Raw genomic sequence first — 27,991 nt, 5'->3', positions numbered from 1 at the left:
ACCACATAGAACATCTTTGGAGGGAGTTGAAAGTCAGTGTTGCCCAGCAACAGCCCCAAAACATCACTGCTCTAGAGGAGATCTACATGGAGGAATGGGCCAAAATACCAGCAACAGTGTGTGAAAACCTTGTGAAGACTTACAGAAAACGTTTGACCTCTGTCATTGCCAACAAAGGGTATATAACAAAGTATTGAGATAAACTTTTGTTATTGACCAAATACTTATTTTCCACCATAATTTGCAAATAAATTCATTAAAAAATCTACAATGTGATTTTCTGGATTTTTTTTTCTCATTTTGTCTGTCATAGTTGAAGTGGACCTATGATGAAAATGACAGGCCTCTCTCATCTTTTTAAGTGGGAGAACTTGCACAATTGGTGGCTGACTAAATACTTTTTTGCCCCAATTTAGATGACCTAGAGCCAGTGAGTTTGGTGACGAATATGTAGCGAGGGCCAGCCAACGAGAGCATACTGTACAGGTTGCAGTGGTGGGTAGTATACAGGGCTTTGTTGACAAAATGGATGGAACTCTGATAGACTGCATCCAATTTGCTGAGTAGAGTGTAGGAGCCTATTTTGTAAATGACATCGCCGAAGTCAAGGATTGGGAGGGTAGTCCGTTTTACGAGGGTATGTTTGGCAGCATGTGTGACGGAGGCTTTGTTGCGAAATAGGAAGCCAATTCTAGTTTTAATTTTGGATCGGAGATGCTTAATAAAGCTCCCCTGAATTATTTCAACATTTTGTTAAAAATCGCGCAAAATTTCAACGTCCTGCTACTCATGCCAGGAATATAGTATATGCATAGGATTAGTATGTGTGGATAGAAAACACTCTGAAGTTTCTAAAACTGGTTAAATAATGTCTGTGACTATAACAGAACGTGAACAGCAAGCGAAATCCCCCAAAAAACCTGGTCACAAAAACCACATAAAAGTATTAATCCGCCAGTCTCTGAATTGTTTATTGCAAGCAACAATATATAACGGTGAGCTTGCAGTTTCTTCAACTTCCACACGATGTCGCCAGTACTGGCATTTTCATTGGTTTAAATCCTTTGTGGAATGAGAAGTAGGTCCTTCCTTTCATCCAGTATACAGGAAGAGACTTTTGGGAGAGAGAGAAAGGACAACGTTTTCTAGAGTAGCTGCTTTTGAATACAGATCGCCCAGTGATCAATTTGATCGATTACTAACGTTTACAAATACCTAAAGTTGGGTTACAAAAGTAGTTTGAAGTGTTTTGTCAAAGAATATAGGCAACTTATTTAATTTTAAAAAATGACGTTGCGTTTTGGAACAGAGATTTTGGATGGATCAGACGGGCTATATAAATTGACATTTTGGGTATACATGGACGGATTTAATCGGGAAAAAGACCCAATTGTGATGTTTATGGGACATATAGGAGTGCCAACAAAGAAGCTTGTCAAAGGTAATGAATGTTTTATATTTTATTTCTGCGTTTTGTGTAGCGCCGGCTACGCTAATTATTTTGTTTACGTCCCCTTCAGGTATTTTGGGGTTTTGCATGCTATCAGATAATAGCTTCTCATGCTTTTGCCGAAAAGCATTTTAAAAATCGGACATGTTGGCTAGATTCACGAGTGTAGCTTTAATTCAGTACCCTGCATGTGTGTTTTAATGAAAGTTTGAGTTTTATCGAGTACTATTAGCATTTGGCATTGCGCACTTCCATTTCCTGTTGACTAGGTGGGACGCTAGCGTCTCACATGTCTCTAAGAGGTTTTAATGTGAGTCTGGAAGGAGAGTTTACAGTCTAACCAGACACCTAGGTATTTGTAGTTGTCCACATATTCTAGTTCAGAACTGTCCAGAGTAGCAGTGGCACCCCATAGAGATTGCCAGAGGTCCGGACAACAGGCCCTCCTATTTGACACACTGAACTCTATCTGAGAAGTATTTGTTGAACCAGGCGAGGCAGTCATTTGAGAAACCAAGGCTATTGAGTCTGCCAATAAGAATGCGGTGATTGACAGACTCGAAAACCTTGGCCAGGTCGACGAAGACGGTTGCACAGTACTGTCGGTTAAGGCGGTTATTATATTGTTTAAGACCTTGAGCGTGGCTGAGGTGCACCCACGACCAGCTTGGAAACCAGATTGCATAGTGGAGAAGGTACTATGATGGTCGGTGATCTGTTTATTAACTTGGCTTTCGAAGATTTTAGAAAGGCAGGGCAGGATGGATATTGATCTATAACAGTTTGGGTCTAGAGTGTCTCCCCCTTTTGAACAGCTTTGCAATCTTTGGGGATCTTCAGACGATACAAAAGAGAGGTTGAACATGCTTTTAATAGGTGTTGCAACAATTTTGGTGGATACTTTTAGAAAGAGAGGGTCCAGATTGTCTAGCCCAGCTGCTTTGTAGGGATCTAGATTTTGCAGCTCTTTCTGAACATCAACTGTCTGGATTTGGGTGAAGGAGAAATGGGGCGGGGACTTGGGCAAGTTTCTGTGGTGGGGGGTGCAGACCTGTTTGCCGGGGAAGCCGTTGAAAAAGGGTCCAGGGCACAGCTGAGTGCTGAGGGGAGTCTATAATAAGCGGCAACGGTGAGAGACTTTCTGGAAAGATGGATTTTTTAAAATAGAAGCTCGAAATGTTTGTGCACAGACCTGGATAGTATGACAGCCTGCAGAGTTCTATCTCTGCAGTAGATTGCAACTCCGCCCCCTTTGACGGTTCTATCTTGTCGGAAAATGTTGTAGTTGGGGATGGAAATGTCAGAGTTTTTGGTGGCCTTCCTAAACCAGGATTCAGACATGGCTAGGACATCAGGGTTGGTGGTGTGTCCTAAAGCAGTGAATAAAGCAAACTTAGGGAGGAGGAATCTGATGTTAACATGCATGAAACCAAGGCTTTTACGGTAACAGAAGTCAACAAATGAGAGTGCCTGGGGCCTGGGAATAGGTGTGGTGGTGGGGGCTACAGGGCCTGGGTTAACCTCTACATCACCGGAGGAACAGAGGAGGAGTAGGATAATGGTACGGCTAAAGGCTATAAGAACTGGTTGACTAGTGCATTGGGAACAGAGAAGAAAAAGAGCAGATTTTTGGGCGTGGTGGAATAGATTCAGGGCATAATGAACAGACAAGGGTATGGTAGGATGTGACTACAGTGGAGGTAAACCTAGGCATTGAGTGACGGTGAGAGCGGTAGTGTCTCTGGAGGCACCAGTTAAGCCAGGTGAGGGCTCTGCATATGTGGCTCGGTGGGACAAAAGAGCTATCTAAAGCTTGTTTGGTGGGGCTGGGGGCTCTACAGTGAAATAAAACAATAATAACTAACCTAAACAGCAGTAGACAAGGCATATTAACATTAGGGAGAGGCATGTGTAGCCGAGTGATCATGGGGAGCAATAGGTGGATCAGGGAGCTGTTCGGAAGTCGCTACTACGCTAGGCGTGCTAGAGACATGGCAATTCAGAAAGCTAGCGGGCCAGGGCTAGCGGGCCGGTGCTAGCAGATGGGTCTACTGTGACGTCGCAATGGAAAAGCCTGTCGAAACCTCCTCGGACAATTACGTCGGCAGACCAGTCATGATGGATCGGCAGGGCTCCGTGTCAGCAAAATGGGTCCAGGCCAATTGGAAAAATATAAATAGCTGGAAGACCTCTTCGGCTACCCGGGAGATAACTCGGTACCGGTACCCCCTGTATATAATTCTCCTTATTGTTATGTCATTTTCTTGCGATACTTTTGGATTTCATTTTTCAACTTTCGTTGATTGAGTAAACATTTTCTTAACTCTATTTGTTGAACTACGTTGTTGATTAAGGGCTTGTAAAGTAAGCATTTCACTGTAAGGTCTACTACACCTGTTGTATTCAGCATTTCACTGTAAGGTCTACTACACCTGTTGTATTCAGCATTTCACTGTAAGGTCTACCTACACCTGTTGTATTTGGCATTTCACTGTAAGGTCTACTACACCTGTTGTATTCAGCATTTCACTGTAAGGTCTACTACACCTGTTGTATTCAGCATTTCACTGTAAGGTCTACCTACACCTGTTGTATTCAGCATTTCACTGTAAGGTCTACCTACACCTGTTGTATTCAGCATTTCACTGTAAGGTCTACCTACACCTGTTGTATTCAGCATTTCACTGTAAGGTCTACCTACACCTGTTGTATTCAGCATTTCACTGTAAGGTCTACTACACCTGTTGTATTTGGCATTTCACTGTAAGGTCTACTACACCTGTTGTATTCAGCATTTCACTGTAAGGTCTACTACACCTGTTGTATTCAGCATTTCACTGTAAGGTCTACCTACACCTGTTGTATTCAGCATTTCACTGTAAGGTCTACCTACACCTGTTGTATTCAGCATTTCACTGTAAGGTCTACCTACACCTGTTGTATTCAGCATTTCACTGTAAGGTCTACCTACACCTGTTGTATTCAGCATTTCACTGTAAGGTCTACCTACACCTGTTGTATTCAGCATTTCACTGTAAGGTCTACCTACACCTGTTGTATTCAGCATTTCACTGTAAGGTCTACCTACACCTGTTGTATTCAGCATTTCACTGTAAGGTCTACCTACACCTGTTGTATTCAGCATTTCACTGTAAGGTCTACCTACACCTGTTGTATTCAGCATTTCACTGTAAGGTCTACCTACACCTGTTGTATTCAGCATTTCACTGTAAGGTCTACCTACACCTGTTGTATTCAGCATTTCACTGTAAGGTCTACCTACACCTGTTGTATTCAGCATTTCACTGTAAGGTCTACCTACACCTGTTGTATTCAGCATTTCACTGTAAGGTCTACCTACACCTGTTGTATTCAGCATTTCACTGTAAGGTCTACCTACACCTGTTGTATTCAGCATTTCACTGTAAGGTCTACCTACACCTGTTGTATTCAGCATTTCACTGTAAGGTCTACTACACCTGTTGTATTCGGCGCATGTGACGAATAAAATGTGATTTGATTTGATACTGCGAGTAATTTGATCTCTTGGGATTGTGAGTGATCATGAGAAATGAGACTTCCTGACTAAGGTCTCTGTCCCGCTCAGGCTACTTCCTCCATCTCATATACCTATCGCCTTTCATCTTTCTTATCTACTATCATCTTTCCCTTTTCCATATCTCTATCTCTTTTCATGAGAGTATGATACAGACTAAGTCTCTCGCTGGCAAAAAAAAAAGGCTCCCTGCCAACTGATATGGAGAGAATCGGAAAATATGAAGGAAACGTCAAAGAGATGATTAATTAATGTTTCAATTCATTCAGACCGATGGATGGCCAATAACACCTACATATATGAGAAACCAACATTTCTGTTACAACTACAGCCAGATGCATAATAAATGTGCATTTTATGATTATATATTATTATATTTACAAAATGTCACAAAGTTTAGTAATGAATTATATATTTTCCAGTACCATTATGTGTAGTTTTGCGAGGGTGCTGAGGCGACATTGGGAAATCAGAGTGGGGAGTGAGTTTGTGGTCTACATATGGGCTATGAATTGCTCTGAATATCTTGGAGATGCTCGTAAAGGCTGATGATTACTCTGAAGAATATACCATATGCTTCTTATACATAGGTCTACTTTTAGCATTTAGTAATGTAACTGTCATCTGGCCACTCAGAAACAAATGTTCTCAAGGACTTATATACAGTGCCTTGCGAAATTATTCGGCCCCCTTGAACTTTGCGACCTTTTGCCACATTTCAGGCTTCAAACATAAAGATATAAAACTGTATTTTTTGTGAAGAATCAACAACAAGTGGGACACAATCATGAAGTTGAACGACATTTATTGGATGTTTCAAACTTTTTTAACAAATCAAAAACTGAAAAATTGGGCGTGCAAAATTATTCAGCCCCTTTACTTTCAGTGCAGCAAACTCTCTCCAGAAGTTCAGTGAGGATCTCTGAATGATCCAATGTTGACCTAAATGACTAATGATGATAAATACAATCCACCTGTGTGTAATCAAGTCTCCGTATAAATGCACCTGCACTGTGATAGACTCAGAGGTCCGTTAAAAGCGCAGAGAGCATCATGAAGAACAAGGAACACACCAGGCAGGTCCGAGATACTGTTGTGAAGAAGTTCAAAGCCGGATTTGGATACAAAAAGATTTCCCAAGCTTTAAACATCCCAAGGAGCACTGTGCAAGCGATAATATTGAAATGGAAGGAGTATCAGACCACTGCAAATCTACCAAGACCTGGCCGTCCCTCTAAACTTTCAGCTCATACAAGGAGAAGACTGATTAGAGATGCAGCCAAGAGGCCCATGATCACTCTGGATGAACTGCAGAGATCTACAGCTGAGGTGGGAGACTCTGTCCATAGGACAACAATCAGTCGTATATTGCACAAATCTGGCCTTTATGGAAGAGTGGCAAGAAGAAAGCCATTTCTTAAAGATATCCATAAAAAGTGTCGGTTAAAGTTTGTCACAAGACACCTGGGAGACACACCAAACATGTGGAAGAAGGTGCTCTGGTCAGATGAAACCAAAATTGAACTTTTTGGCAACAATGCAAAACGTTATGTTTGGCGTAAAACACAGCTGAACACACCATCCCCACTGTCAAACATGGTGGTGGCAGCATCATGGTTTGGGCCTGCTTTTCTTCAGCAGGGACAGGGAAGATGGTTAAAATTGATGGGAAGATGGATGGAGCCAAATACAGGACCATTCTGGAAGAAAACCTGATGGAGTCTGCAAAAGACCTGAGACTGGGACGGAGATTTGTCTTCCAACAAGACAATGATCCAAAACATAAAGCAAAATCTACAATGGAATGGTTCAAAAATAAACATATCCAGGTGTTAGAATGGCCAAGTCAAAGTCCAGATCTGAATCCAATCGAGAATCTGTGGAAAGAACTGAAAACTGCTGTTCACAAATGCTCTCCATCCAACCTCACTGAGCTCGAGCTGTTTTGCAAGGAGGAATGGGAAAAAATGTCAGTCTCTCGATGTGCAAAACTGATAGAGACATACCCCAAGCGACTTACAGCTGTAATCGCAGCAAAAGGTGGCGCTACAAAGTATTAACTTAAGGGGGCTGAATAATTTTGCACGCCCAATTTTTCAGTTTTTGATTTGTTAAAAAAGTTTGAAATATCCAATAAACGTCGTTCCACTTCAAGATTGTGTCCCACTTGTTGTTGATTCTTCACAAAAAAATACAGTTTTATATCTTTATGTTTGAAGCCTGAAATGTGGCAAAAGGTCGCAAAGTTCAAGGGGGCCGAATACTTTCGCAAGGCACTGTATATAGCCTGTCTTCTCTTGAGAGCCAGGTCTGCCTACAGCGGCCTCTCTCAATAGCATTGCTCACTGAGTCTGTACATACACTCAGAAAAAAAGGTGCTATCAAAAAGGGTTCTTCGGCTGTCCCCTTTGGAAAACCCTTTGAATAACCCCTCTGTTCCATGTTGAACCCTTTCCAGAGAGGGTTCTACATGGAACCCAAAATAATTTTACATGGAACCAAAAAGGGTTCTCTTATGGGGACGGCCCCAGAACCCTTTTGGAATCCTTTTTTCTAAGAGTGTAGTCAAAGATTTCCTTAATTGTGGGTCAGTCACAGTGGTCAGGTAATCTGCCACTGTTTACGCTCTTTTTACGTTCCCATAGCATTCCAGGTTGCTTTTTTGGGGGTTAATTCTGTCAAGTGATTATCTTTTTCTTTTCTTATGATTTGGTTGGGTCTAATTGTGTTGCTGTCCTGGGGCTCTGTGGGGTCTGTTTGTGAACAGAGCCCCAGGACCAGCTTGCTTGAGGGACTCTTCTCTAGGTTAATATCTCTGTAGGCGATGGCTTTGTTATGGAATATTTGGGAATCACTTCCTTTGAGGTCTTGGTCTCTCTCTCTCTCTCTCTCTCTCTCTCTCTCTCTCTCTCTCTCTCTCTCTCTCTCTCTCTCTCTCTCTCTCTCTCTCTACCCCTCTCTCTCTCTCTCTCTCTCTCTCTCTCTCTCTCTCTCTCACTCTAGCAAGTGAAATGGGTGAAATAAACAATAAAAAGTGAACGGTAAACATATATACAGTGTTGTAACGATGTGTAAATAGTTTACAATACAAAGGGGAAAATAAATAAATATAAATAAATGCCCTTTTCTCGTGGCCACAGGTCACAAATCTTGCTACTGTGATTGCACGCTGTGGTATTTCACCCAGGTAGATATGGGAGTTTATCAAAATTGGATTTGTTTTCAAATTCTTTGTGGGTCTGTGTAATCTAAAGGAAATATGTGTCTCTAATATGGTCATACATTTGACAAGAGGTTAGGAAGTGCAGCTCAGATTTCACCTCATTTTGTGGGCAGTGTGCACATAGCCTGTCTTCTCTTGAGAACCATGTCTGCCTACTGCGGCCTTTCTCAATGCAAGGCTGCTCACTGAGTCTGTACATAGTCAAAGCTTTCCTTAATTTTGGGTCTGTCACAGTGGTCAGGTATTCTGCCACTGTGTACTCTCTGTTTAGGGCCCCATCTCTCTCTCTGTTTCCTTACATTCCTATTCTTTCACAAACAGAGCTGTACAGTATGCAGTTGTCGGCCAGTGGATTCCTATGGGAGGTGAGCTAAGACAGCCAGCCTCTCTCTGTTCTACAAGACTCCCGTGGAATCCACTAATCGGCTTTGTGGCCAAACCTGATAAAGCCTCGTTCAAGATCAGGCCAAGTTTGAGTGTGCCAGATCCCTGTGTCCCGTGTGAGGAGCACAGAGATGAGATGAGGCCCAGCCCATTGTCTTAGAGTCTATCTCCACTGTCTCCACTGTCTTGTCTGTCTGTGAGAGAGGCTGTGTGAGAAGCTGTCTGTGAGTGCTTAGCCCAGTTTCAGGAGGCAGCATCAGCCCTACAGCTGGTGTCTCCCTGAGACACATTCACATGACATTGTCTTTATACACACTCTCAGTGTAGGGTCTTCCTGTCAGATATATACATGTACATGTAACAGGGTTATATTGGTGATTCCACTTGCCACTTTATTGTTAAGCCAATGGGTTTTTGGTTTGAGTTTGTTTTGCCTTCACCTACTCAACATGGCATCTTATTGGCTGGTTTGCGTAGCTTGCTTACGAGGGGGGATGTTCCAGTTAGAATCGTCCCAGTGAACAAGCACCAAACCAGCGGTAAGTTGTTGGTTGCAAAGCACTGTACATCAAAAGTGATTTGTATACTCTCAAGTGATAATTTAAATGTACAATTTATATCAAATTGTTTGTAAATGTTATTCGATAAGATGCAGCGGTTTTTGGAGAATATTTGTTGTGCATTTTGTTGTAGAGAATTCCCGCCAGTATTAGCTAGCAACTTACTGTGTCTGGTGGGGGGGTTCATATATTTTGTACAGTGCGTGAGTGCAGAGTTGGATGGTGAGACGTGCATTGCATGACGTGCAATTTTGTGTCGTTCTTATCAGGTACATTGTTAAATATATTATATTGTAATTGTATTATTTTGGTAACTGTCCCAGTGAACAAGCACCAAACCAGCGTGCGTGAGTGCAGATTTGGATGGTGAGACGTGCATTGCATGACGTGCAATTTTGTGTCGTTCTTATCAGAATAAAGCTACATGACTGGTGCTACATGTTGGAGTTCCGTGTCGATGACTGATTGTACACAACGCAAGACGAGTACTGTTACATACACACAAACACCATCTTCTACGGTACTGGCTACTAAGGAGTATGGATGAAAGTTTTTGATTAACAGTCATTAAGATATACATATGTACACACAGGTAGGTGTATGTGTCTTGTATTGTTGAGTGGGGGCTAAAAGTTGAGAAGGGATTAGGATATCTGTCCTTATCCACACCTCCTCACACACTGTAGTGGTGCATCTTTGAGATGCTTAGATCTGATCCATGAGGTTTGGGCACATAAACAGTCGCAAAGCCCACAGCCTGTAGAACAATCCTTTCCCAGGCCCAAAGATGATTAGCACTTCTTCCTTAGACCCTCTGATCATCTACTGTAAGATGACTTCATTATCATCTCCTACACCTGATTTCCTGTGACGCTTTAGATACAGAATGTTTTGTTACCACAATCAATTACGTTCCTGGAATGTTTTTATTACGAGGGCGATTTCACACGTTATGTAGAAACAACACTGTGCAAGGCTGTGCTCAATGTGTTAATTACAGCAGACACACACGAAGGGCATTCCTAGCAACAGCAGTTTATCAAATACATCTACAACATAGAAACATCATAATAAATTGGTTCATTCCACCTTGGGGAGTAACAGAGAAAGCTATTGTAGATCAACCAATGAGAGGATTTTTTATATCCACAACACGGCTGGTTCTAAGCTGTGTTGCAATCTTGATAAATAACACTCTCTACTGTCTGAAATCAAGAAGAGCCATTTAGAGCGCTTCAGTCATTATTACAGTATTAATATCATTATCATTGCATGGCTCATACTTTTTCACTGTCCCTCTTTATAGACCAATTAAATAATAGCTTAGCTGGAGTGCACATTGAAGCATTACACCTGAGGTTTTGAGAGAGAGGCCGGCAGGAATGTAAATGCGAAGATAGAGGTGGCTGCTCTGACTTAGATAAGAAATTGGTTGACAAATAACCTTGACGACAATAGAGTTGCAACTCCTACACAATTATCAGTACGCCAACACTTTTACACTCCCAATTGTTATATTTACTGGAAAGGGTCTCAGGTACAGTTATGACCGAAAATAATAAGATGAGCAAAAAAAGACTGTATAAACTAAATAATACAAATACTGAGCTATATTGTATGCCCCAAAAAATGGGAAGTTATATTATTTCATACTAATACAATTGCTCAGAGAAAGAGATTTTAGTAAGTAATAATAAAATATAATCTCAAATTATTGGCACCCGTTTTCAATACTCTGGCACCCTCCCCTTGCGAGGATAACGACACTGAGACTTTTTCTCAAATGTTTTATGAGATTGGAGAACACATTGGGAGGGTTCTTAGACCATTCTGCGGGGCAGAAACCTCGCGGAATTCTCGCAGAGCAGAAACCTCCGAGTTTTCCCCAAGATTTCCCTGCACAGCGTCTATTTGCACCCCTACTGGATGGAAACTACAAATGTAACGGCTGTGCTCAATGCAATGGCACTTATAAATGTAGATCCTTCAAAACACCCCAAAACAGGGAAACAGATCCCAATCCAAGGTGTTATCACATGCTCCACTAAGGCAGTTATTTATCTTATAACTTGTCCTTGTGGTAAAAATGATGTGTGTAAAACAAAGAGAAAATTAAAAGTACGTATCTCGGAGCATCGGAGCACCATTAGATGCAAAAACTCTACTTACCAAGTTGCGGCCCACTTTTTGGAAGAAAACCACTCGATTTCGTCTCTACGTTATATTGGCATCGAACATGTCACCCTCCCTAGGAGAGGGGGGGACCTCGACAATTTATTGTCAAAACGAGAGCCTGCCTGGATCTTCAATTTAAAGACTCTTGCTCCCTTCGGTCTCAACATAGACTTTGATCTGAAGCCATTCTTGTGATTTTGCTATAGTAAATGTTTGTACAGTAGGCTTATGTAGCCAAATTGTATCTATGATCGTACGCTATTCATTTACAGTGGGGCAAAAAAGTATTTAGTCAGTCACCAATTGTGCAAGTTCTCCCACTTAAAAAGATGAGAGAGGCCTGTAATTTTCATCATAGGTACACTTCAACTATGACAGACAAAATGAGAAAAATAATCCAGAAAATCCCATTCTAGGATTTTTAATGAATGTATTTGCAAATGATGGTGGAAAATAAGTATTTGGTCAATAACAAAAGTTTATCTCAATACTTTGTTATATACCCTTTGAGAATAACACAATGCCACCAACATGGCCCGTTCCCAAGGACTGAGAGCTCTCGTTATCCGAGACCGACGTAAGACATTCCGGCCCAGACGGCTTCCCTAGCCGTGTCCTCAGAGCATGCGCAGACCAGCTGGCTGGAGTGTTTACAGACATATTCAATTTCCCCACTTGTTTCAAGATGTCCACCATTGTTCCTGTACCCAAGAAAGCAAAAGTAGCTGAACTAAATGACTATCGCCCTGTAGCACTCACTTCTGTCATCATGACAGGCTAGTTAAGGATCCTATCACCTTCACCTTACCTGACACCCTAGCCCCCCTAAATGTTCATACTGCCCCAATAGATCCACAGAAGATGCAATCACCATCTAACTACACATTGCGCTATCCCATCTGGAGTAGAGGAATACCTATGTAAGAATGCTGTTCATTGACTATAGCGTTCTTGGATCTCTGGAGACATTCTGGACTCTGATATTAATATTGAGTGTTATAATGTGTTCAGAGCTGACAGACAGGGTAGAGGAGGTGGAGTTACTGAAATCCATTTACCTTGACAATTTTTTTGCTACTATCTTTATACCTTTGTCTGGGTAAAAATTTATCAATAACTGGTATATAGTGTCCTCCCTCGACTAACCTTTGTGCACTCGAGTAGTTAACTAGTTCGTTGTATTCTTTTACTAAATCAGAAGTTATTATCCTGGGTGACCTAAATTATGATTGGGAAATGCACACCTCAGACAATCTAAAATACATGTGTAATGATCTAAACCTAACCCAGCTGGTGACTAAGCCTACACGGCCCAACCATAGAGATCTTTCAATGTCAACTCTGATTGATCTTAGTTTTACAAATACACCAGAGAAATGTGTTTCTACTGGTGTCTTCGCCCAATACATTAGTGACTATTGCCCAGTTGTTTGTGTTAGAGATGTGAGAATACAAAAATATAAGCCTTATATCATCACAAAGAGAAACTTTAAAAACTTCAGTGAATAGGCTATTTGACATTATATTTAATTCACTGACTTTGATTGTAATTCAGCTATCCCTGAACCTGATTTAGCTTTGAGCCTTTTTGCAGGTGTCTTCAATACTATTGTGAATAATCATGCTCCTTTCAAAAAATGAAGGGTTAAAGGTAGATTGAAGGCCTGGTACACTCCGGAATGATCAGAAGTCATTCATAAAAGAGATGATACTTGGGTCAAGGCCAGGAACATAGGCTTTAAACCTCTACAGGATCAGTGTCCCTAAACTGGGATGGTTGTTGCTCAATATGTGATAATGTATAGTGCCATTGTAAACAACAGCCAATTCTGGGACATAGACATGTATTATATGGGCAGAAAGCTTCAATTCTTGTTAATCTAACTGCAGTGTCCAATTTACAGTAGCTATTACAACAACAAAAAATACCATGCTATTGTTTGAGGATAGTGCACAACAACAAAACACTTTTATCATGGCAACTGGTTTGTAACATTCACCTCAGAAGCTAAATAATGTACTTACATTCAGTAATCTTGCTCTGATTTATTACCCTGAGGAACCCAGAGATACAATGTAGTGTAGTTTTGTTTTTTATATTCAAATGTAGGAACTGGGTCGCGATCGGGAGACCAATGGGGCGGTGCACGATTGGCCCAGCATTGTGTGGGTTAGGGGAGGGTTTGGCTGGCAGGGATGTCCTATTCCCATCGCACACTAGTGGCTGTGGCGTGCCGGGCGCATTGCACGCTGACACTGTCGCCAGGTGCATGATGTTTCTTCCGACACATTGGTGCGGCTGGCTTTCGGGTTAAGTGGGGATTGTGTCACAAAGCAGTGCGACTTGGTTGGGTTGTGTTTCGGAGGACGCACGGCTCTCAACCTTCGCCTCTCCTGAGTCCTTACGGAAGTTGCAGCGATGAGACAAGACTGTAACTACCAATTGGATACCACAAAATCGGGGAGAAAAAGGGGTAAAATGTTTTATATTTTTTTATATTAATGATTTGGGTATGTAATTTTAAGCAAAATGTTTTCAAAAATGGTCCAATCCTTTTTATGCAACTAGGAATCATTGTGTAAGACAATTCAGAAAGGCTAAATCTGATTATTATGTGGATGTCTTTTGGATTGTAATTGGAACATGGCTAAATTCTGGAAAACTGTCAAATCCCTGAAGGGTTCCACTTCCTCCTCTCTGCCACAACAATTTAATTCAGACACTGACCTTATTACGGAAAAAAAAATGCCCTCATTGATGCATTAAATCACCATTTTATTTCAGCGGGCTATCTCATTGAAATAACTTCTAAGCCTCTTCACAATGATATTGGGCTGGATGCTAATAAGGAAAACTTGCTGACTGATCAGAGAAATTATAATCAAAGCTTTTCTTTTAGTCCTGGATGCTTTGCTAGAAATAGACAACAAGAAATCCACAGGGTTCTGACCGATTGGATCCTGGTCTGCTTAAGTGCGCAGCGCCCATCATTCTTGGCTCAACAACCCACATTTTTTATTTAACATTGTACTTTTCAAATGTAGAGAAATGAGTAGTTGTGCTGCCACTACATAAAGGCAGGGATAGTAGTGATCTTAATCATTATTTCCCCTTTTGAAGCCTGAACACCGCATTTTTAAGATTATTGAATCCTTGGTAAATGTGCAACTTTGTACAAATGTGGAATATGCTTTGAATGTAAACCAATCTGGGTTTGGGCATAGCACTATTACATCAATCACTTAAGTTGTTAATGATCTTGTCAATGTTTTAGACACTAAAATGAAATGTGCTGCTTTGTTTGTGGACCTGTCAAAAGCTTTTGGTACTGTTAATCATGCTATTTTATTGAAAACAGTTTCCTAGATATGCCTGAACTCTTACACCTGTTCATGGTTTCATGATTATCTTAGTGACATATATCATGCTATTGTGATTGATGGGGTTAAGTCTGAATTTCTTGAAGTACATAAAGGTGTACCACAGGGGTCAATTTTGGGATCTGTTCTCTTCACAATTTATATAAACACTATTGGTCAATCTGTAAAAAAATAAATAAAATGTCATCTACATCCGGATGATACTATTATGTATGCTGTTTCCCCGACTGTTAATCTGTCTGCATCAAAACTACAGTCAGAGTTTTTATTTAAAACTTGTGCTTAATACGGGCAAAACTAAGTACATGTTGTTTTCATTCTCTCGCAAGAATGTTTCAGCTGAAGTACATGTTAACTCACTAGATGGATCTCCAATGGAACGTGTGCCCTCATATACATTCTTAGATTGATTCATTCATGATTGATAATGATTTGACGTTATAAAAACTATAGATGAGCTGGTTAAGCTAAGATTTAAAGTTGGCTTATTCTACAGAAACAGATTGTGCCTTTCTCTAAGCAGTAGGAAGCAGATTATTCTGTTCTTGATAATGGTGATATTATTTATCAAAGTGCAGCTGCTACTACTCTTAAACCTTTGGATGCCATCTACCATGGTGCCCTTCGTTTTGTTACAGGTGACAGTTTTGTTACAGGTGACAGGTGACAGGTCACTGCATCCTGTATCAAAATGTTGACTGGACTTTGCTAAAGACCTGTAGATCTCTGTATTACTCCCTTTTTGTTTACAAGGCCCTACTTCATAAACTTCTGTCTTATCTATCTTTGCTGTTGAAGTATAGACACCTGAGTTGCCTAACCCGTTCACAGGATTGGTTAACTTTTGAGGTTCTGAGCGTCTCCACCGAACTAGGTAAATCTGCTTTTAGTTTTAATGCAACGTATTGCTGGAACGAAATCCAAAATATACACTGTTCAAAAAAATAAAGGGAACACTTAAACAATGTAACAATGTAACAATGAAACTCCAAGTCAATCACACTTCTGTGAAATCAAACTGTCCACTTAGGAAGCAACACTGATTGACAATAAATTCCACATGCTGTTGTGCAAATGGAATAGACAACAGGTGGAAATTATAGGCAATTAGCAAGACACCCCCAATAAAGGAGTGGTTCTGCAGGTGGTGACCACAGACCACTTCTCAGTTCCTATGCTTCCTGGCTGATGTTTTGGTCACTTTTGAATGCTGGCGGTGCTTTCACTCTAGTTGTAACATGAGACGGAGTCTACAACCCACACAAGTGGCTCAGGTAGTGCAGCTCATCCAGGATGGCACATCAATGCGAGCTGTGGCAAGAAGGTTTGCTGTGTCTGTCAGCGTAGTGTCCAGAGCATGGAGGCGCTACCAGGAGACAGGCCAGTACATCAGGAGACGTGGAGGAGGCCGTAGGAGGGCAACAACCCAGCAGCAGGACCGCTACCTCCGCCTTTATGCAAGGAGGAGCAGGAGGAGCACTGCCAGAGCCCTGCAAAATGACCTCCAGCAGGCCACAAATGTGCATGTGTCTGCTCAAATGGTCAGAAACAGACTCGAGCCCTCATACAGGGTGGTATGAGGGCCCGACATCCACAGGTGGGGGTTGTGCTTACAGCCCAACACCGTGCAGGACGTTTGGCATTTGCCAGAGAACACCAAGATTGGCAAATTCGCCACTGGTGCCCTGTGCTCTTCACAGATGAAAGCAGGTTCACACTGAGCACATGTGACAGACGTGACAGAGTCTGGAGACGCCGTGGAGAACGTTCTGCTGCCTGCAACATCCTCCAGCATGACCGGTTTGGCGGTGGGTCAGTCATGGTGTGGGGTGGCATTTCTTTGGGGGGCCGCACAGCCCTCCATGTGCTTGCCAGAGGTAGCCTGACTGCCATTAGGTACCGAGATGAGATCCTCAGACCCCTTGTGAGACCATATGCTGGTGCGGTTGGCACTGGGTTCCTCCTAATGCAAGACAATGCTAGACCTCATGTGGCTGGAGTGTGTCAGCAGTTCCTGCAAGAGGAAGGCATTGATGCTATGGACTGGCCCGCCCGTTCCCCAGACCTGAATCCAATTGAGCACATCTGGGACATCATGTCTCGCTCCATCTACCAACGCCACGTTGCACCACAGACTGTCCAGGAGTTGGCGGATGCTTTAGTCCAGGTCTGGGAGGAGATCCCTCAGGAGACCATCCACCACCTCATCAGAAGCATGCCCAGGCGTTGTAGGGAGGTCAAACAGGCACGTGGAGGCCACACACACTACTGAGCCTCATTTTGACATGTTTTAAGGACATTACATCAAAGTTGGATCAGCCTGTAGTGTGGTTTTCCACTTTAATTTTGAGTATGACTCCAAATCCAGACCTCAATGGATTGATAAATTTGATTTCCATTCATCATTTTTGTGTGATTTTTTTGTCAGCACATTCAACTATGTAAAGAAAAAAGTATTTTTATAAGAACATTTCATTCATTCAGATCTAGGATGTGTTATTTTAGTGTTCCCTTTATTTTTTGAGCAGTGTACTTCATTTTGATGAGCTGGTGCCATTTGTATTGATTGGGTGACTTATCTGTGGAGGAATGTAAGTGTTTTAGGCCAGGTCCTCTGATGCAGCACTCCAAAATCAAATAAAATATACTGTATACCCCTTGTCTGTGCTTCTGGACTGCCCTCTTCAATTCAAACCACATGTTTTCAATGGGATAACCTGAATATAGAGCTCTTTGGCCACGCACACAAGTGATGGGTTTGGTGTTAAAAGAAGGATGCATACACAGAAAAGAACCTCATACCTACTTTAAAATATGGTGGTGGATCTTTTATGTTATGGGGCTATTTTGCTTGACTAGGGATTTTTGTTCTAGTTTATATTTTCTATGTGGGGTTCTAGGTTTGATTTTCTATGTTGGTGATTTGTATGATTCCCAATTAGAGGCAGCTGGTTATCGTTGTCTCAAATTTTTTCCACCTGTGGGTTATGGGATATTGTTTATGTTTAGTTGCCTGTTCGGACTGCATTGTCGGCAGGTTTAGTTTATTCTTTATTGTTTTGTTTTTTTCTTTAATAAATAATGTGTAACTCTACGTACGCTGCGCCTTGGTCCGTCTATACTAACGATCGTGACAAAAAAAATTTTCAAGAACAAGGCTCAGCGCAGTTATCCTCGCAAGGGTGTGAGGGTGCCGGAGTGATGCAGACAAGGATGCCAATCATGAGAAAAAACATATTACTTGTTAAATAAAATAATTTTTCTCTGAGCAATTGCGTTAGAATAAAATAATTTAATTTCCTAATTTTTTGGGATCATAACAATATACTTCAGTATTTGTATTATTTGTATTTTTGTCTCAACTTTATCAAGGTGTCAGACATTTTGGTTGTAACTGCATCTATCTTGGAATTGTTGGATTACAACCATAGTTATTGTAGGTGCCAACATTTGAACTTATTCATGTGCTGCCTGATATAGGTTTGATTGTTCAACTGAACACCGGACAATATCTCCTCAAAAGAGGAGGGAAAATTAAATGGACGGTATTGTATGGCACATAAACAGAAGGAGGGCACCAAGGCCCTGGCAGACATTTTGGAGAGCCTGCCAGCTCCCTCATGGGTTAGTGCCATCCCCAGTATCTGTGCCAGGGCTGGGAGCTCATATACATGTGTAGATGCAGGGACCCTGTGCCCTGTAGGCAGCACTGCTGCAGGGCAAGAGCAGCCTGCACACTACATCCTACACACGAACCAGTCTAAAGGGAACACCGCCACACAATCTGCTCTGTTTTTACATACAGAAACATTTTCCTTTTATGTCCCCTCCCCACCTCCGTTAACATGCATGTTTTAGTGACATAGCTACTGTCATAGACATCAAGATACTTTCTCACCTTTTTGTCTGTCATGAAAGACATAGAATATATGACTATTCATAAGCAGAATATTGTTAGGGTTGTAATAACGTCATCCTTCCTTCGGACAATTTGGGCACACTCTGAATAGAACATGTTGAGGACTTACAGATATGGGAATGAATATGATTTAGGACATTTATGGAATGAATGTGATTGCGTCATATCGGACTATATTTAGCATATCCCAGGCAGAACCCAATTCTTTGTGCCCACATATCATATTGAATAAGATTATTAACTCTCTCACTGATGGCTCCTTATCAGTCACAAAGTGTCTCACTGAGAAAAATGTCTGGGTCTTGTTTGTCAGATAAATAATATGCAAAACAGTTCTCTGATCTCTGCAGTCCCATAGTCAATATTATTATTCAGTCAAGGTGGCTTTGTGACATCCCTCTCCAGTCAGGCCATCCTCATCTCCCCATCCCTCCCTCTCACTCCCCGTTTCCCTCCCTCTCACTCCCCGTTTCCCTATCTCTCACTCCCCGTTTCCCTCCCTCTCACTCCCCGTTTCCCTATCTCTCTTTTGCTTTCTCTCTACCTATCCTTTGCACGCTCTCCTTTACTCTCTTTCTAGTCTCTTGATCTTTCTCTGTCTCACTCCCTGGCTCATTGTCACTGCCCCTGTTCCCCTACAGGACCTCTGTACCTCCCAGTATTTGAGGTAGTGTGGGTAGACCAGAGTCTAAGGGGTGTCCTCATCGTCATTGGCTCTGCTGACCTCCACGTTCCCTCTGGCACCGGGTCAATTATTCACCAATCCCTCGTGGGTCTCCCTGACAACCAGCAGCAGCCAGAAAAAAATGAGTCTATTACCATGGCGATGCCAGGTGATGGATTTCCTGTTCGCCAGTGGAGTGCAGGTAGAACTAGACGTAGCCATCAAAGGTGACCTTCACCGCTAAGGCACCTTTTCCAACAGCTCACTCTGCAGACTCCCAGGAGAAGAGAAGAGAAGAGGTGGAAGGGAGGAAGAGAGGAGTGAAATCCATGTTTTACTTGTTTGTTGTGTTTGGTGGTGTGATGTTGTGCATGCAGCAAACCTCAATGACCTTGAGCTGCGTGATAGCACTCCTGCATCCCCCTGTGGACTAGCGCTGCTGTGGTGCTCTGTCTATTAGTCTGTTGCGAACAGACTGCACTGTGCTTTTCTAAGACTGCTGCTTTGTCTGTGGAGAGACAAACTTGTCGGGTGACATTCAAAGAATGACAGTACATCCATTGAATGGATGTCATGGTATGGTGTGGTAGTACAGAGAGACCTGTGTCTCGAAGGCCTTGACTGAGAGGCACACTAGAATTGACAGTTACATATCAGCTTTTGATGTAATATATTTTACTCATGGCACGGCGTTGTCAATTGTATTGTATTATTTCACTTAATAACAGTATTACTAATACAATTAAACAAGTACCAGAGATGGACATTTTTAAAACTGGTACCAATCAAGTCCCACCTTTTGTGCCACATTGCCCATATCCACTAGTGGGGTGGCATCTGTAGTGCTCAAGGCTCGTGCAGGGTAGCACAAAACCAAGCTGTCAGCCCTGCTGTCCCCTTATACAGTCGATGGTGGCACCACAACCTGGAAACCACATGCAGTCAGCACTCCAGGTCAACAGACATGGTCAATACATGTGGTCAATACATGTGGTCAAGACACACGGTCAGTGCAATATTCTACTGCATGCAAAAATATGGACCTAATGACCATACTGTAAGCAAAGGTAGTTATTGAGTGGCTTACCCCAATGTTCCGGTAAGGTCTGTGTGTGTGTGTGTGTGTGTGTGTGTGTGTGTGTGTGTGTGTGTGTGTGTGCGTGTGTGTGTTGGTTTTTCTATCCTTGTGGGGGCCTAAAATCCCCCAAAGTACCCAGGGTAGTAAAACAGGGGAAATTATCCTTCGTGGGGACATTGCCCACGTCCCCATGAGGACAAAGGCTATTTTAAGATCAGGTGTTAGGTTTAGGTATATAATTAGGGTTTTGGTTAGAATTAGGGTAAGTGTAAGGGGATTACTGGTTAGAGTTAGGAGTTAGGTTTGGGTTAGGGTTACGGGTTAAGTTTAGGGTTATTGTAAGGGGATTACTGGTTAGGGTTAGGAGTTAGGTTTGGGTTAAGTTTAGGGTTAATGTAAGGGTAAGGTTTAGGAGTTAGGTTTAGGTTAGGGTTACGGGTTAGGGTTAGGGTTAGGGTTACGGGTTAAGTTTAGGGTTATTTTAAGGGTAAGGTTTAGGGAAAATAGGATTCTGAATAGGAATACATTTTAGGTTCCCTCGATGATAGAAGAACAAAATGTGTGTGCATGTCTGTGGGTGTCTGTGAATGTCTGTGTGTGCCTGTTTACAGATTTGTACATTTGGGGTGTAAAAGTTCATGCATATGTGGGCGGGAGGAAAGTTGGCTGCATTTTATAGGAACAGGTGAGCTATCCAGTGGGGACAGGCAAGTTTTTGGATGTCCCTCTCCTTCCCTCCTCATCTCCTCTCCTTCCCTCCTTATCTCCTCTGCTGTCCAAAGGCTCTCTGTACCGGTGGACGGTTGATGAGTCTGTCTTAATACCAGCGTGTGTCAGCTGTCCTCAGCATGCAGAGGCACTGGAGTGAACAACTCCAGTCTGCTCCGCCTCTCCTCAGCCACACTAGCTCCCAGTAGCTCCCAGGCCCAACCGCCACTGCCACACGCACGCACACACACACACACACACACACACACACACACACACACACACACACACACACACACACACACACACACACACACACACACACACACACACACACACACAAGCCCCCCACAACACCACAGGCCTGGCACAGGAAGAGCAGGAGAGTGTCTGGGCTGCCACACAACTCAGCTTCAGTCAATCATCCTGTTCTCACTTTTGTTTCTCTCTCTACCGAGGATGAAGCCACTAAAAAGAGAGCGATACAGATACCTTCTTGGTTGGTTTATCTCAGAGGAGACTGTGATTATATTATATTACATTATGTGATTATACCTGTATACTGTACATGCTGAAGGTCTTGTAACAGAGCTTGCAGTACATGCTTGGTGTTTTCATTTTTAAAATACATAGGTAGCTGTAATTTTCTCGCATTACTGGGTATAGTCAAGGTTATACATGCATGTGCATAAGAGACCTGCATTGAAAGACGACACACACACACACACACACACACACACACACACACACACACACACACACACACACACACACACACTAGACACACACACACTAGACACACACTAGACACACACTAGACACACACACACACTAGATACACTCTAGACACGTCTTGTCAGAGTTAATGATGTCTAATTTGAGTCTGTGACATGTCACTGATTGATGTGTCCATTACCGAGACAGTAAGCATACGCACTCTCCCTCCATGTCCGTCATTAATCACATGAACCAAGGTCAGGTGGTTTGTAGTTGAGGCTGGCGCTTTACAAGTGGAGCAGGGGCAGATGGGTGGGAGGGACAGGAGAGGAGAGGCTGGCATCCTGGCTGGGACAGTCTGTTTTTCTCTCACCAGTGCCCTATAGTCAATATTACTGTCCGCAACCAACTCCACCCCCATCCAATCATTAGATGGGCATATTTTTCTATAAATAGCCCTATAATGACTATTGACACACAGTAATTACAAACTTTGAGCAGAGGTCCCTGTTTTCCAAACCCATGAACTCTGCTCCAATCACCATTCAGCTCCAGTCACCCTTGAAGTGTCAGAACCTCAATGATCTAAGGGTGTTACTGTGACTCTACAACAGGAAGTATATCACAGTGAGTAAAGAGACACAATATTCTCACACTGTCTGTCCTCTGCTGCCCCCAGTGGTGATACCAGTCTTTCTCAATTTCTGAGGATCACATTGCATCGGCCCACTCGGATATTACGAGTATCCTGGGCACCCAGATGTTGTTACTTGTCAGATGCTCAGTGTGGACTGCCTACCTACCACTAGCGCTATTGTAACTAGAAAGGCCACACTTAAACCAAAAACGAACCTAAACCCTTATTGTTAGTGTGTGGGAGACATGTATGTGTGTTGTACATCTACATCTGCAGTGAGATGACGTTTTCATAAATCCTCTTGTTGTAGACTCATCTCCTGGCATTGTAATGAAGCTGCCAACAGACATTTAAACAGGCGGCGATGGGAAACCTTTCCTCAGTCTGTCTGGCTCATATTGGCAACAGTCTGACAGCAGATCATGTAGGAAAAGGTCAGATTATAGTGAGACAGACGGAGAGTCGGAGACAGTCTGATATTCTAGTCTTGATATTTACTCTGTTAGATTAACTCAAGAGGACTAGGCAACACACGGTGTTGGAACCAGTAGTCTGATGCAAGCCACCCCAGATCAAGGTCAATAATAGATCGGGGAGTCAATAACACTTGGAGAGTCTCAGTGGTAAATAACTTTACTATAAAAGATGGGTAAGATATTTATGTTTAATGTATGTTGGTTGATGTATGAAAGGGAATACCAAAAAAGGAAAATCCTTGAACAGAAAATACATGAAAAGGGTTTTAAGGGTGTGTACAAGTAAAAATGCAAAGCAAAACCAGCCAAAACACATTGGGGCCTACACACAGACCCCCAATGTACCCACTTAGATGATAGAACATTCAAACAATAGAACAAAATACTGTACACTTACTGAATTAGACTAAACTGACTACAATTTATCTTACAAAAGTATTGATCAAAATAATCATCTGATACTGTTTAATTTGACTGCATGATTTTGGATTCATTTTTAAGTTGATGAGACTTTGCAATTTCCCCTCATTCCCCCCAACAGTGGTGGGTTATGGACCAAAACTATCTGAGGCCTGCCTTCATTAATCCAGACAGGACCTGGGGCGTTTCCCTCTCCCTCTGAGAGGGTACCCACCCTGCCTTCGCCCACATCAGGGACAGAGGACAAGACTGATGGCAGAAGGGATGGTAGGAGGCGGGAGAAGGAGGCGGAGAGAGCAGGAGAAGGCCAATTTGTGTGTTAGCCCCTGCAGCAGGACAGGCAGGCACTTAATTCAGTGCAAGCGCATCATTATACGCACCATTTACCAGATGCCCATTTAACATGCAATAATTAGATCACTCAGTTTGGGGAGAAAAGGAGTGAAGAAGCAGGCTACTTAAATGAAGTCCCTTGCCATAACATTAGCTACCCCCTACAGGGTTGATTGTCAAAACTGTTTGAGGGATTAATTCTTTGGAGTGTCGAGGAGCACAAATCGTAATGCATGCAGGCTCTTTGTGTTTTGGGTCTTTGTTCTTTTGTCTACATTTGTTCTCAGAGATTATTTTAGCATGAACAGTGTGTTTTTATCTGATCTCTACAGTACAAACAAATGACAGTACTACTTGTCCTTCTTTGACCTCTTTTAGAAGAACATTTCTTACAATATGTATTGTTTCCAGAAGCTTCCCTTACCTATTGTCTTCCAATCTTGATATTGCTGTCGTTAAATAAACTGCTACTCTGGAGGAATAACTCCAAGTCCATATTGTTGACTCCATATTGCTCTTAATAAATGGAAAAGCATTCCATCTCTTCATGGATATTTCAATCTCAGTCCATTTCTAAATGGCCTAATGTCTTTACCATAATGTTTACTTAATGTCTTCTCCATCATGAAGCCCACTGCTTGAGACTTTTGTCATCATGCGTCCACACACTAGTGCTCTTACTTCAGAGTACCAGTAAATTGAATTCCATTTCATCTGGTCAATTTTATGCCCATTCATTTGATATGAAATATAATTCGTTCAGAGTTTTACTCTGTCTCACCCAGTCAGTCCAGACTAGGGTTGCAAAATTCCTGGAACTTTCAATGAATTCCCTGGTGTTCCCAGGGAATCAGGAGGGAATAAGCAGGACATCCGGAATCCTCCAACCAGGATTTCTGGAAAAACACAGAATTTATTTAAATTCTGGGAATTTTGCAACCCAGACAGACATTAGATCTACAGAACCACCAGATCTTCTATGAAGTGGAACCAAAGCCTCAGTGGCCTCCCTATCACCAGAAGCAGATGTTTCCATTCGTTAGCGGAACACCCTAGGCCTTTATTAGAGCCTTTATGGAGATGTTAATGGAGTAATTTATGGAAGATATAAAAACGAACCAGGTCATCAAGAGTCCTCCAGCTTTCTCCCCGACAGGTTCCAGTGTGTGTCCTGTGCTGCAGGCTAGGCTGTGCTTCACCCCATTCAGCCGAGTGGAGAGGAGCCATTAAACCCTAGTACCTCGGGTAGGGTTGGAGGAAGAGTGGAGATGAAAGCATGTGAGGGGGTTAATGGGTTGAGGAAGACATGGTTCAGGACGTATCCTCATGCTGTAAAGCAGGGTTCCTTAAACTGTGGGTTGAGACCCAAAGTGGGCCCTGGGCATGTGAGAGGTGGGTCGGGAGTTATGAGAATACATACACTATTTTGTTCTTAATTTGGATCATAGGAGGATGATTTGGGTCACTGGAGGACAGTCAAACCTCTGCTGTAAAGAGATACAATATAGTGCTTCTGAATTAGTAATGTTTGGTGCATGCTGTATAGTACCCTCCATGCACCCAGGTGGTGTACTGACTAAACTGCACTGAGGGAATGTATGTTTGATGGCACATAGTTTAACCCTCTGTATTGGGTGTAAAAATGGATCAAGTTGACCCTATGAATCTGTTTCCTGGCTCCGGCTATATTCACCGTAGTTTTCTCCTCTAATAAAATCTGTAAGTACCCCATATGTCTCAATAGCATGGTACAACACCACTGGAACTATAGGAAAGGGGATCTCTTAGTGCCATAGCAACCAGTAGACCTGAGATTGGCCTGCAGTTTAGTTTATGTTTGCCATAATATGTGACTGACCATTTACATCAGTTGCCATCTTTTTGAACTTCAAATCAAAACAAAAATCAAATAAAAGTGACATTGTGTGAAATACCTGCATCTCTTTACTACAGTACTTGTGGATGAACACTTCTGGGATATTTCATTTTGATGGGAATTTGGGTTTTTCGTTTTATGCTAACAAAACAGCACTGCATGGTTAATTTGTTATTATGCCTGTGTGATGGTTTCTATTGCCCAGAAGCCATGCTGGGACCAATAGCTGGGACCATAACAGAGCACTGACACACTGTCACCAGAAGTGACATGAAGGAAGCTACTGATTCACTTAGAAATGGAAGGCCCAGTTAGTGAGTAATGCAATCATTGTCATATTCACTAGCAGTTTTCAGTCATAGATTATTTAGCCATCTAATAACACAAATAGCTTTTTTTCCCTGTGTCACTGGGATTGGCAGGCTCTGATTGGCTAGTTAGCCCGTTTTGGTTTGCAGATCAAATTAAACTACCCTCAGCCATCATTTCTGGATTAATGTTACATGACAGTCTCAGGCCCATATTTACTGCCGATTTGAAGGCGTGTCTGTGTGTATGTGTGCTTGTTTGTGGGCAGAATAATTTACACAAATGCAGCTTTTTATCTCAATATCAAATCATTTCTGGGTAACAATTAAGTTCCTTACTGTGATTGTTTTTCAATTAAAAGGATCAAAAATAACCAAAAATAGCTTACACTAAAAGGACATTATCATATCATTTTGACAGTTTCACAGTATTATTCCATCCTCATAGTGTGGAAGTATATATAAAACACAGTCAAATCATGTTTTTCCCTGCACTGTACATTTAAGTCTTTTTTCTCTGCATATCTACACTTTTAGAAAAAAAGGTGCTATCTAGAACGTTATAGGGTTCCTCAGCTGTTCAAATAGGAGAATAGCCCTTTTTATTCCAGGTAGAACCCTTTTGGGTTCCATGTAGATAAGAACCTTCTTTTGGGGACCCAAAAGGGTTCCCCCTGGAACCAAAAGGGTTCTGCTATAGGGACATGCCGAATAACCATTTTAGAAGCCTTTTTTCAAAGAGTGTATCTTTTAAATTATAGGCCCTAAGATACTACAATCTAATTCTAATTCTCCCTTTGTTGTATCGTACCAATTAGTAACAAACCGCCGCAGGTCATATTGATCTAAGCAGTGACAAAAGGCATGCAATATAGATATTGATTACCTGTCATGTGTCAGATGACATCAGTTCTCAAGGTCAGCTGTCAATCACCTGCATAATCAAGTGGTCCCTGACCCCTTCCCCTGTCCCCACCATCCACCCCAGCCACTCTCCCTGACCCTTCCCCTGTCCCCACCATCCACCCCAGCCACTCTCCCTGACCCTTCCCCCTGTCCCCACACTCCACCCCAGCCACTCTCCCTGACCCTTCCCCCTGTCCCCACACTCCACCCCAGCCACTCTCCCTGACCCTTCCCCCTGTCCCCACACTCCACCCCAGTCACTCTCCCTGGCCACTCCCTCTGGCCCCACCCTCCACACCAGCCACTCCACCCAGCCACTCTTCCTGACCAAGCCCCCTGGCTTTCTATGCTCCACCCCAGCCACGCTCTCTGACCCCTCCCCCTGACCACATGCTCCACCCCAGCCCCTCCCCCTGACCCCTCCCCTTGGTCCCATACTCCACGCCAGCCACTCTCCCTGACCACTTAAGACAAACATTAGCCGGACAGTAATTAAATTAAGAGCTAGTTTTACCATTTGTTCTGGCTTTGATCAGCAATTCATATGAATACATGAATACTGTCTATAGACCTAATGGCCTCAGCGGTAATGCAGTCAATATGTAGCCTGCTTAATCTGCATCTTCTGATACTCATTAAGAACATTGTCCATTGGGGAAAATAAACAAGCATGCAAGCATTTATTCTGCACTGCCACATCTTGTAAGTGCGAGTTCTATCATACTGCCACAATGGTGCTCCTCCCAATGTGTGTCTATTTTCTGGTATTTTACCTTTTGTTCTTGTTGAAGGCTATTCTGTTTCAAAAATACTCTACTGTGCTCCTACAAAACTGCCAGGCTGCCTCAGGGTATTTTTTTTAGAGTCATTACAGGTACATCAGTAGAGACTTAGTTGAGGAGAGGCTGCTGACTTCTACAGAGAAGTTGTTGCACCATGTGTGGATGGAGTGTGAATCTGAGGATGATGTGGGGCGCTGAGCTGAGGCCTCCCTGCTCCGGGCGCAGAGTGACACGTCATGTGTGATCTGACAAATTCTGCTTTGGTCCGGAATCAAAGAGGTGGAAATTGGCTGAATATGTGTGAGGCAGAACATCAATTTATACTCTGCAGATAAAAGGTCCTCTCTCTGGCTGGCTGTAATTTTTCCAAGGCACACTGATGGCTAGCAGGGCTGGCAGAGAGACTGTACACAGTGGGTGTCTAAAAGCAGGAAGTAT

The 27,991-nt window shown here is 42.6% G+C and overlaps 1 protein-coding gene across 1 annotated transcript in view; it reads left to right on the top strand.

Moving 5' to 3' along the window:
- Positions 1 to 1,120: 1,120 nt before the first annotated feature.
- Positions 1,121 to 27,991, top strand: part of LOC110537153 (zinc finger protein GLIS3) — a 118,987-nt gene continuing 92,116 nt past the window's right edge. Inside the window, exon 1 of the mRNA XM_090191970.1 lies at positions 1,121 to 1,441. Within this exon, the coding sequence (XP_090048096.1) occupies positions 1,288 to 1,441 (154 nt within the window). The 5' untranslated portion in view covers positions 1,121 to 1,287. The remainder of the gene's footprint in view (positions 1,442 to 27,991) is intronic.

Source organism: Oncorhynchus mykiss, chromosome 12, assembly GCF_057628025.1.
Source record: "Oncorhynchus mykiss isolate SJ-2025 chromosome 12, ASM5762802v1, whole genome shotgun sequence".
In the NCBI taxonomy this organism is placed as follows: Eukaryota; Metazoa; Chordata; class Actinopteri; order Salmoniformes; family Salmonidae; genus Oncorhynchus; species Oncorhynchus mykiss.
This window is presented reverse-complemented; position numbering and strand designations above follow the sequence as displayed.